This window comes from Hetaerina americana, unplaced genomic scaffold, assembly GCF_022747635.1.
Source record: "Hetaerina americana unplaced genomic scaffold, ioHetAmer1.1.p SCAF_10, whole genome shotgun sequence".
Lineage (NCBI taxonomy): Eukaryota > Metazoa > Arthropoda > Insecta > Odonata > Calopterygidae > Hetaerina > Hetaerina americana.
The window spans coordinates 53,060,864-53,073,027 of NW_027286070.1; the positions used below are offsets into that span (position 1 = coordinate 53,060,864).

Sequence of the window (12,164 nt, forward strand, 5' to 3'; positions counted from 1 at the left end):
TGTGGTCCACTTCATGACCCCCACCTGACTTTCACTCGAACCTACTCTCCTCCCAACGATGTTGTGTGATATTCCGCAGATCGGTTTTCCGGGTGTTTTTAACGTGCCGTACAGTAAAGTGAAGTATGACACAGTAATGAGGGATTTTAAATCGCTAATAAATCACAATTTTACTCTCAAGACAACGTTCGTGTGACACAGCGTTCGTGTGACCCCTTCCGTTGCCTCACACGCCCGTAGGTGTTCATCACGTGCCCTACCTCTTTCCTTAAATCTGCAGCATGATTAACGTTTGCCTCCTAAATTCAAGGGATGTGTGTTTGTGAATCCCACCCCGAGCGTGGATGTCATGTATTTTAATAAAACTTAAAACTAGGAACGAATATTCCTAATTTTTAATTTTATCATAGGAAAATAAACGTAAGATTATGTTATTACTTTAGACCTGGGGTTCATCCAGCTGAAATATCCACTTTTAATTATTTTCTAATCAGAAGCTGGACCTTATGATGTTTGCTATCCCGCAATGAGATTTATTTCTAAAATAATTTAAAAGGAAAGTTGGCCGATAATGTGGAAAAATAGAACATGTTTCTTTCTTTTATGCATCAAGTTTTATTTGCCGGGTAACCCGTATGCTCACCTCACCCGATGTGTCCCCTGTAACCACCCGCGTCCCTCGAACTTAGCTGTGGTAGACCACTTAGACGACTGCGCTATTCGATAGTGAAAACAGTAGCTTTAATTGTTTCTCTATCCGTATCTTTTCGTGAGCACCCGCTGAGAATGGCTCATTCTTTGAAGCTCGCGGAGGTCAAAGAATCAAAGCCCTTTCCGTTTTTTTCATTTCAAGTTCCCTGTTTGCATTTTTAGCTTGCAGGGGGACTTTTTGTGATCTGAACTTCAAAATTATGCTGAACAGAAACACGACGCAATACCACAAGTCTGAGGGAACCCTATGCTCGGTCGTATTTGCCCTTGACCGTGGGCAGACCGACTAAATAAGATCGTGTTCCCGAGGTCAGCAATGATCCTGCCGTGAGCTCGCCTGGAACTTTAATATATCGCTGCCAACTAAAGCGCTAGGGAAGTTTGTCGTTGTGTGACGAGGTATATGTAGCGCAGCAGATAATTACAGGTTTTTAATAAATACAAATCCCTAGCATGGGAAGCTGCCGTGCCGTGCTCCGTCCTATTGCCACAAAATGAGATACCGTACTTAGGATTTCCGAAAGAAAAGTCGCGAAATAATGCACAAGCCACTGCTTTAATGAACGCGCGATAAAATCCTGAAGTTTAAATCAACACACACTTTTCTGAAAGATCAATTAGCCTCATGTAATATTCTATGGAATATGTTTCCATGTATGACGAAGCATTTTTTAGAAGTTTCCAAAGAAACTACATTAATGGTATCCAATTAAAAATTCAGTTTGGTGTGTGTTTGGGACTCTATAAGTTTAATTCGTCCATCATTCCTGTACAAGAGCTTTCCGGTCACGTTTTTGTAATGAAATCGCAATTACTTCCGTATTAAACTGTTTTAATATTCGTAATATGTCTTTCCTTTGGAGGTCAACCCTTTAATTTTAAAATGGGCCTCTGAGACATTAGGGCAGAGCATAGTGTAATGATTTTGAGTGATCGGTTGATTTAAAAAGGTTTCGATCCGGATTTGGATTTGCTATTACGGGCACCACTTCATAAATATCTCATGCATTCAAACTGCATGTTATCATGCTATCCTGCATAACTTGATCGGAACAAGGGGGATAAAAATGTAAATACCGAAGTGTATTCAAAACTTTGTTTCGGTGCTCTGCAGCTTAGAGGAGTATATGGGAAGTATACTTCTAAGCTTCATGAATCTGAGATTTGTTCAACTTATAGTTCATGTAGAAAGAGTGCGGAGAGATAGGTGAGACAAAAATATTTGCAGAGGTAAGCAAATAGGAAATTATATACCAGCCATAGGAGGTAGGTTGGTTCTCTGACAGAAGACCGAGGGTCATTGTTTGAAGTGGGCAGCTATAAATGACATTTTGTGCCACAATTGTTATGCTCATTGGAGGATTGAAGAGCTATGAAATACAGGGTTCGTCCGGAAAATAAGTGTACTGACTCCTGGGCTGGGCGCGCCGCTCCAGGCGCGCCCAGCACCGCTCTGACGGGCTGCGATTGGAGGGGGGTATGTTGGCAAGCGACGCTGAAAAAGGCAGTCGGCTCTGAGCTGTGGTGTAGTGAGGAGCTCTGTTAACGCGAACCTCCACGCTTCGACCCACGTCACGGAACGCGATGCCGAGGTTTTTGGAGCAGCGTTATTCCATCAAATTTGCGGTAAAGCTTGGGAAATCGTCTACCGAAACTGTCGGTATGATTAACCAGGCTTACGGGGAGTCAGCCATGTCCAGAAACATGATCTTTCGGTGGCACAAGATGTTCGTGGAGGGCAGAGAAGAGGTCGACGACGAGTCTTCGAGAGGTTCCCGATGATGCCTTCGCGCGAGCGTTCCAGGAATGGGAACGCCGCTGGAACAAGTGTATCGACTCACAAGGGTCCTATTTTGAGGAATATTAGCTTAAGATATGTAAAAGTGTAATAAATTTTTTTTCCTGAGCTCAGTACACTTATTTTCCGGACGAACCCTGTAGAATAAGAAGAGAATTGTACTTTAACGCATCCAGTTGAAGTGAAACATGTATCTGTCTTAAGCCTGGTGTTATTGCAAACTACTGTCAAAGTGTTGAGGGTGGGTAGGTGCTTCTGAATAGTATACCGACAATTTCTTTTCACCAAGATGCCTACCTGCTGTAGTGAAATTATATTAACTAGTAGATCAATCAATTGTAAAAATATTTTATTTCTGTATTCATATATGACAGAATGCCTAGGCAACATTTTAAATCATCAAGTCCTAATCAATTATTAATTAAGCTCTGGGTTCTTCTGGTAATTTTTACTCCTAAAATGTAATTTTAGCATAAGAACAACAGGGATAAACTAAAAGCCCCAAATCAATAAAATTAAGTGCTGGTGAATGAAAGCGTAAAATTTTACAGCCTGACTTTAGTGTACAATATTATTGATCTCAATATGAAAACAATAAAAATAATGATTTATATTTTGTTTTACAGGAATTGGAATTGAGGATAGATACTCAGAAACAGACACTTCAGGCTCGAGATGAAAGCATTAAAAAGCTCTTGGAGATGCTACAAAACAAAGGAGTGGGTGAGTAATCATTTGAAAAAATTGTTAGGAATTCCCACCAATAAGAATGGAATATTGAATGCTGGTGTATTAATTTATTCTTTTTGATATTACTGATTTGGTTTTCATTTTGAGTCTAAATCTGGAAAAATTATAAAAGTATTGCTTGGAGCAGATTTATTCATTTAATTTCAACTATTAATTACAACTTTTGTCCCTCATTGGTTTACATCTGCAGTGGTAAATAATAGCAACTTGATCATATTTTAATTTTTACTTATCAGACATTGTAGGTGAGTGACCTTTGATTCAGAAATTTCATGTATGCATGTATGACTATTTAAGCTCTTAGTTAAGAACTAAGAACTCGAAAGAACAGTTCATTTTAAGATCCATGTATTTATAGCATACAGTTTGGATATTGTGGCCAAGCTCTTGTTGTTTTTGTTAAAAAATTCCATAAAAAGAAATAAATATGCGTATAATAATTATTGAATTAAGAAATTCCTATGACTAAAAAAATATGCTTAACACATATTTGACACCGTCAGTCTTGTTTTTCAAATCTCTGAATACTTAAGAAGACACCGTCACCTTATGCAAAGCAATCCATTTGCACAAATTGCATTAGATGATAATTAAATCCCTTTACTTCCTAACTAAATGAAATGGCATGGGCTACAATTCCAGCCCATTTTTGATTAGTGTTGGAAACTGTTTAGCTATTATTTATGTTATGTTTATTGTTATTAAAGTTAATCATTAACACAATTTACTCAATGAAAAATGTGCCTACCAGAGAACCTGAAGTTTTTTGTGCCAAATCATACTTTTGTGAGGAATGACTTGGGACATAAAAAACTTAAAATGGATTTCAAAATATTTCTGGTAAATTTTTCTGTCATCAATATTTTGTGGGCTTCAAAATAAATAAATAAATAAATAAATAAATAAATAAATATATATATATATATATATATATATGTATATATTATATATATATATATATATATATATATATATATATATATATATATATATATATATATATATATAGCATTTATCACTCTTTATTGATTTGGTTGGCACTATAGGCTAAGTAGATTGTGTTAATCTTACATAATTCATTATAATTTCATTGTAAAATGAGCAAGCACTTATTAAAAATGGTTATCCTTTGACTTTTTATTATGAATAGAGATACATGAAATTCACTTTCCATTATCTTCCACCACTAAAGATAATTATGTGTTCTTGATAATTAATAAGAGGAACATGAAACTGATTTAGGGAAAGGTTTGTCTTATTTTTCATTTTCCTATTTGCCATTCATTAGCTAGGAGTAGCTATCACTGGATTTCCTCATCATATTTTGCTTTCTTTTAAGTTTTACTCATTCCTTTTCATTTTTAATCTTTGATGTAATTTGTGCACTTTGATATATTTTGTACTTAGTCATATCCCCCAAGCCCCTAGAATTCCTCTCCTGATGCTCTTAATGATGTTTGATTTATCTTTAGAGAAATGACAATTTATATATTAATTCCATTGTGACAGTTCCATGGCTATAATTTGTGATAGCCTTCATTAATAACTTCATAATGTGTACTCATAAAAATATCTCAAAATAATTTATCCAAATTTGTAAAGTGTTCTTCCTTGAAAATTTAAAATTATTACCACCCCATGAAATAGTGCTAAATATTCATGCCAATTATGTCTCATATATTTGAATAGAGAATATATTTGTTAATACATACATGCCACATATATGGTACACTATATTATGAAAAATCAGCCTCTTTATTACATATCTGTAGGTTATCAAAATATCTAGTATAGAAAGGAGAAAATTTGCATATAATTTACTACACAATTTATAAAATAGTATATCTAGTTTCTTTATAAAAATGCAATATATATTGCATATTTCTTTCAGACAAAAAGGTAGGATTATTAATGTTGATTTTTTCATTACAATGTATTACACTCGGTTCTAAATTTGGATTGCTTATATACATTTTATAGGTCTCGCATCATTCTTTTGTTTCTTGATAATAATAGATTAAAAATTGAAATCTGTACTTATCAATTAGTATTCACAGCATGGTACAAATCTACTTAGCTAATTTAAATGAAGAATTATGTGATTGGCATCTATTTGGAGTTTTACTAGCATTCGCATTAGTCGAGGCTATGCTCTGGAACACTTGAAGCCATGGTGTGGCTAAGGTATGTACAAGTTAGAGACTTATTTGAGGTCACTCGCATATTAGGATGTGAAGTGTAAATATTAATACTGAAGTATTATGTTATACTTCCCATCCTTGAAGAACTCCCAGGTAGAATGAGGATCAATGCCATTTTGCGGTACAAATTTACCTTATGTAAAGGTTTCTACAAATTTAGATACTCCTTTTTATTCCTCACTCTTTTTAAAATAAAACTCCATCCATGATTATCAATCCAAGTAGTAATATATTTCTGGTTATTGCCCTTTCTAATAGAAGAATACTTCATCTGAAAGTATCTTTCCAAGTATGCTATATATTTTTGTAGTAAAGTGAAGAACTCCCAGGTAGAATGAGGATCAATGCCATTTTGCAGTACAAATTTACCTTATGTAAAGGTTTCTACAAATTTAGATACTCCTTTTTATTCCTCACTCTTTTTAAAATAAAACTCCATCCATGATTATCAATCCAAGTAGTAATATATTTCTGGTTATTGCCCTTTCTAATAGAAGAATACTTCATCTGAAAGTATCTTTCCAAGTATGCTATATATTTTTGTAGTAAAGTGAAGAACTCCCAGGTAGAATGAGGATCAATGCCATTTTGCAGTACAAATTTACCTTATGTAAAGGTTTCTACAAATTTAGATACTCCTTTTTATTCCTCACTCTTTTTAAAATAAAACTCCATCCATGATTATCAATCCAAGTAGTAATATATTTCTGGTTATTGCCCTTTCTAATAGAAGAATACTTCATCTGAAAGTATCTTTCCAAGTATGCTATATATTTTTGTAGTAAATTATCATTCCAAGATATATTGTATCTCTCGACCCAACTTTCCTCTTGACTAATCTTTTCTTGCATTCATATTTCACAACTTTCCATTTTTATCCATTGATTTTTTCATTTATTACCGGAGGAGTAATCCTTTGTAATTCTTCTCATTTGATTTGACTATCAAAGTTTTATTCAGGAAAAATTGTGTCCAATAAATTTATCTTTACACTTCTGTTTTCAACCAGATATTGTAATAATTCTCTTAATTCATCCATTTGATCTCTTACTGAAGATCTCTTACTCTTACTGAAGAGTTTGGCTTAAGTATTTTCCTTTTCGTTTTTTCTATATTCCTTGGGTATATAATTAAGTCTGTGAATCTTTGTTTATGTATAAGTCCTGAATTACAGCATCAATTTCTCCCATTATTTATAACATCAAATTTATTTCATTAATCCACTTTGCATTTTTCTTCAGATAATTTTTCTAAATTTTCTATTGTAGAGTTTGACTCTTTCATGTGGCCTTATAAGCTGGTCTTGGCCCAAATGCCTTTCGCTGTCTATGCTTCATGTCATCTGTAATTAAAATTCTGTCATACTCTTTTCATATTGCTTTGCATGTTAACCTCCTTGAATGATGCTTCTTAAGGTGACCACTTACTATTTTTTAAGCTATGTAAACTTCTTCTGCAAGATTATTTTGCACTTTTTCATCAAAAATTTTCAGCCCTTTTCTATAACTTTTCATACCTTCCTGAAAGTTTTATTTCTCATATTTTTATTCTGTCTGCTATCTTTCAGATTTCTTTGCTTAACATATTTTCTTTTCTCTTCCACTAGCTTCTACCCCCCAATGATGCAGAGCTTCTCCATAATGGTTTTTTACCAATGACTTCCTTTATAACTGCCGGTGACCCACAATTGATATTCTGGCTTTCTTCTGCTATCCCTTATCTTTATGTTTTTCTATGTCTCTTTCCAGAACCTGTTTGAAAGGTTTCTCAAACATTTTTAATTTTCTTATTTGGCATCTCTGGTTGGTCACTTCCTTAACATTCTTGAATTCAAGTTATTTCATTGTCATCACTGAATTAAGTTTGATCAGTGATCATACGAACATACATCATGGAGTATAATGGTTTTTTCCATCTTAATCATGATGAATTTTTTTATTCAGGAAACTCTTCACTTAATCATTTTTCAGAAATCATCATAATTATAAGTCTGCCAATTCTATGTGCATGACTTAGTGGTTTTCACTCAAAAAACCTATTCTATAGGCCTCTGCATTCACATAAAAATTATATGAAGCATAATCTGGAGTCTATAACAAATTTGAATTTTTTTGTTTGGGCATGCTAAATAAACATTCTTTTGTCATGAGTCTAATAAATATCCAAAGGGCAGAATAAATTGCCTAAATTCAGTTCGTAAAGTACATTTGCTTAAATCAAGATGCCGATTTTTTCCTATTATTCAATCCATGATTGCAAAGGCAAATTGTTGTCTTGTGCTGAAAAACCTCAAAATCCAGGTTCAAGTGTTGATTTGAAATAGTGCATGAGATTCCCAAAACTGGATCACTTTGGAAATGAAAGAAGTGATGGCAGGCTATTAAAGCATGCTGCCTCAAATATAGGAAACCATTGTGATAAGAGACCTGGACTTCCTTTAATTCTCGCTGTTTGATTAGGTATATGTATTAACTAAAGAAATCAGATAAGAGAATTCTTAAAGGTAGAAGAGAAAACATAAATGAAATGTTTGCAACAAATTTTTTTTGCTCTTATCCCTGAAAACTAATTTTTCATCTACATATACCAATTTACATTGTTAAGTCTATTTTTTATATTTAAGTTTAGAAATTTAATAGTTACCATACTTTGGATAGTAATTATATTACCACTGTATTTTACCAAGCCCTATTGATTTCTTTCTTCTCTTCAATATCTACTCCCAGTCAGCATCCTCACAAACTTTCCCTTAGGTTTTTCCTTCCTCTGCATATTCTCATTCTCTTAAATGCGGAAAAAGTCTCTGTGAAAGGACTCATTGGATAAATAATATATGAAAGCTCAGAGAAATCCATAAGTGAGGAATGCAAATTTCTTTTCATACCCCATGATTCTCACCACATAAGTGATTATGATATAATATTATTGCTAATACACACCTGAGCTATGTAGTTCAGGTTTTGAGAGGCCCAAATTTTTATATTTTGCTCTATACTGTTGAAAACCCATGGAATGACTCAGATTAATTAGTTGATTGATTCTCTCACTCTGGAAACATAAACCCACCCCATGCAGTCTTAATTTAAAGCCTGTTTTTTGACCGAATGTAAAATTTTATGAAATTTTCTCTGCATTAATTCAATTCAGGTTCATATTTTTAACCATGTTTTAATAAAAATAATTTGGGCTACCGTAGTATTTTATAAGGTAGAATCCTAACTAGCTTAAAACTTGCAAACCCTTTCTTCAAAGTTTTTATAATGTACTGTGTCAATAAAAACATTGATGTACAATAGTCATAAAAACTTTGGCAAAATCAGATTGTATTAAATGCAAATCTGTAGCATGTTTAACATCTAAAATGATAATTTTTTTTTAAAGATAGAGGAAAAGCTGAAAAGTCTTGCCCTATGTTCAGCATAGCATTAACATCCCTTAAAATATTCCAATGACAATAAGAACAATATAGGTAATCCTTATTAACTATTTTGCCGGATAGTACCTATGCATAACTAAACATTTGTAGTAGTAATTTATGCTTACAAGTACAAATGACAGGCACAGCAAATGCCAAATATATATTTTTTAAGTAATTGTGAATATAATGTCAAATACCTCAATAAACTACATAGAAAGAAACAATTGACATAAGGAACTATTTTCAGCATTATGTGGTGGGAATACTGCATGAAAATGGTAGTTGCACTTTATAATTTTACTTTAATTTATTTATTTAAATGACCTAAGTTTTCTTGCAGTACAACTTAATATTGCTTCAATAAAAATGTGTAGGTCATGCAAATTTGCATATTAAAATGGAATTACAAAATGTTATCTCTGCTACAGCATTATTGATAATATTTATTTTCCTTTCCAGGTAATAAGCATTACCTGGTTTATAAAGAAAAGCTATATCTTATTAGTTAATTATAGTGGTGATGAAATAATGGTCATAGGTGAATTTTTGCATTTCTCTCAATCATATCAGAACATGCTACCATGTCTGTTACATTTCATTTATGTTTCCATTTGAAATTTCAAAAAAATGGTCAGGTAGATTTAAATAATTGAGAGGATGGAAATACTCTTTCAAGAGGGATTTACTTTATAAATTTCTGAAATGTGTATGTTCTGTTTGTTTTGCAAACTTGAGCTAGTGTGGTGTTATCTTGGCAGATAATAGAGACCAAGTGGTTTGCAAATCGGTAGTGATATTTAAAATCGATTGTTCAGAATTGAAGATTCCACCATGATTGAGTTTTGCTAAGTAATTAGCCATGTAGAAAATATATTTACCTGAAAAAAATAAAAATATTGAGTTTACAGGGATTTGTACACAAGTCACAACAACTCAATTAAAACTATGTTGTAAGCAAATATGACAGGGGATTATTCTTCAGAGAACTGTTGTTTTTAGGCACATTTTACACTGTCTCATAATTATATTGGATGTGAGATGAAATCATTTAGAATACAATATTTAGCTACAAACCTCTTCCTCTGCCTCACAACTGCAGTATTAATCGCATACAGATATGACTGTGTGAAAACTTAGGGTGCACATGAATAATTCTACCAAAGGATTTTTATCCAAATAAAAGAAATGCATATTTTAGATATTACAGTGTTATTAATATATTCATTTAGTGTAGAACCACAATAGAGATACATGCATAGCTGCTTACAAATGTATTATTTAATGGAAATCTCCATCACTTTTAAATGGACATGTTACATTTATATATCTGTTATCTGGACAATTCTTAGATCTCTGCCAAATTTTGCTGTTAGTTACTTTCAGATATTTAAAAAGAAATCAATAGAATGGATTCAAGAGTTTTTACATGCACAACTTATTCTTAGATGTATCTGGAGCACTTGAATGGAGCCCTGTGTAGTGGTTAGAAATAAATGCAATTCCTCTTCCTTAAGTAATTTCTTTGTGGGCTTATAGCTTCCCAAAAGTTTTAGGCTTTTATTAATTTAAACCTTTTTCTGGTAACAATTCATCAACAAAGATCTCAACTTTGCAGCTGACACTTGACCCGGATATCTTTTGACTGGTCTTGAATAGAGTTTACTAGTTGAAACCACACCATAGCTTTGCACTCTTAGGTTCTAGAATTTTGAATGTCATTGGCTAGGTGTTCTAGAGGTCTCCCCTTTTCCCTATCTCTATTTTATCTCTTATCCATTAATTATTTGATATGTAGTGACTGTCATAGAGGTTTTGAGGCATATTATCTACGTATTTCCTTTATTCCTTGTTGCATTTTGTCAAATTGTTTTTTCAGGTAAAGAAGAGGAGAGACAAATGTTTCAGCAGATGCAAGCACTGGCTCAGAAACAGGTGGATAATGATTTTTTGAACACATCTAAATGGTTATATATTTATATATTATTCCCAAGTTCACTCATGCCCCTCTTCTTTTATGTCTAGTGGATGCCATTAACATTAAATAAGCATTTATCTTGAGTACTCCACGGCAAATTAGTAAAAAATCATTTTAACACTAAATGTCAATAGGATATGACACGTATGGTGTAATTCCTGTATGTTATTATCTAATTAAATGTGTGTGAGCGTGTGTTTGTGTGTGTGTGTTTTATTAGACTTTATCACAAGTGTTGTTTCTGCAGCCTTGTTAAATGTGTAAATGAGTCAGCACAATTGGTTTGACAGATCTTTAAGAACTGGATGAGCATATTTTTTTGTGTAAAAACTTTTGCATTTCACTTCGATGAATGACTTTAGACACTAAAGCCTGCAATTGGTGGCCAGCATTGGTGGGATGCATTGCCATGTGTTGCGACAATATATTTTCTTTTTTGGAGAAATGTATGAAAATAGGTTTGATCAAATGATTATCATTTGTGGTGGCTCCTCCAGTAGACCAATTGTTCAACTTTTTCTTTCTTTCACTTTGCCATTTGTGCTTGGAAGCTAATTTTCACGTGCGATTATTTTGCTTTTGTTTTATGCCTTGTACATAGAGAAAGCACATTTTCATCTGCCATAACTAATTTTTAATGTTTGGTTTCTCATGGCTTCAATTATTTAACCTGATAACCTATTGCACCTTTCCTATAGTGTCTTTGGCTTTGATTATACTGTGTACGTATGTCACATTTAATCAACCTCCTAAATTAGCATATCATTCATTCATCTCATCTTTTTTATCATATCACTGTGATATCTTAGTGGTTGCCCATTCAGTGGTAGAAGTAATGTATGAAAGGGCAGCAAAAGTTACAGGCTCAGTAAACATTTTTTGGCTTCATTAAGAAGGCTATTAAATGTCATAAAGGTTAGATGAATCAGTAGGGGAAAATCTACTGACTCTTTATTCATGGATCCTCTACATAAATATTAATAATACATATTGTAGATATTAGTTAGAAAGCAAAGTGGCATATTTCAGTTATGATCATGTTAAACTATGTGATAACAGTTACAATTTTTTAGTTGTTTGACATCCTCTAACATAATGAAACAAAAACTTGAATGATTAAATGACTACTAGATTTATATTAAATCTCTGAATGATACCTGATTTTTCATGTGAATATTATGTTTTAAACATTTTATTCAAGGCGTATAGTTTTTTTTGATGCTGCTCCATAACCTGTGCCCTTGAGAATGAAGTACTTGCTCTGATAGGTGTGTGGTAGAAAAACTAGAAGTAATAACATTAAGGTTTGTT

At 33.0% G+C, this 12,164-nt stretch overlaps 1 protein-coding gene across 6 annotated transcripts in view; it reads left to right on the forward strand.

Moving 5' to 3' along the window:
• brp (ELKS/RAB6-interacting/CAST family member bruchpilot) overlaps positions 1 to 12,164 on the forward strand; it is a 490,885-nt gene that overhangs the window by 405,976 nt on the left and 72,745 nt on the right. For all 6 annotated transcript variants that reach the window (XM_071598643.1, XM_071598644.1, XM_071598645.1 and 3 more), the window contains exons 3-4: positions 3,136 to 3,232; positions 10,755 to 10,810. In XM_071598643.1, coding sequence (XP_071454744.1) covers positions 3,136 to 3,232; positions 10,755 to 10,810 — 153 coding nt within the window. The remainder of the gene's footprint in view (positions 1 to 3,135; positions 3,233 to 10,754; positions 10,811 to 12,164) is intronic.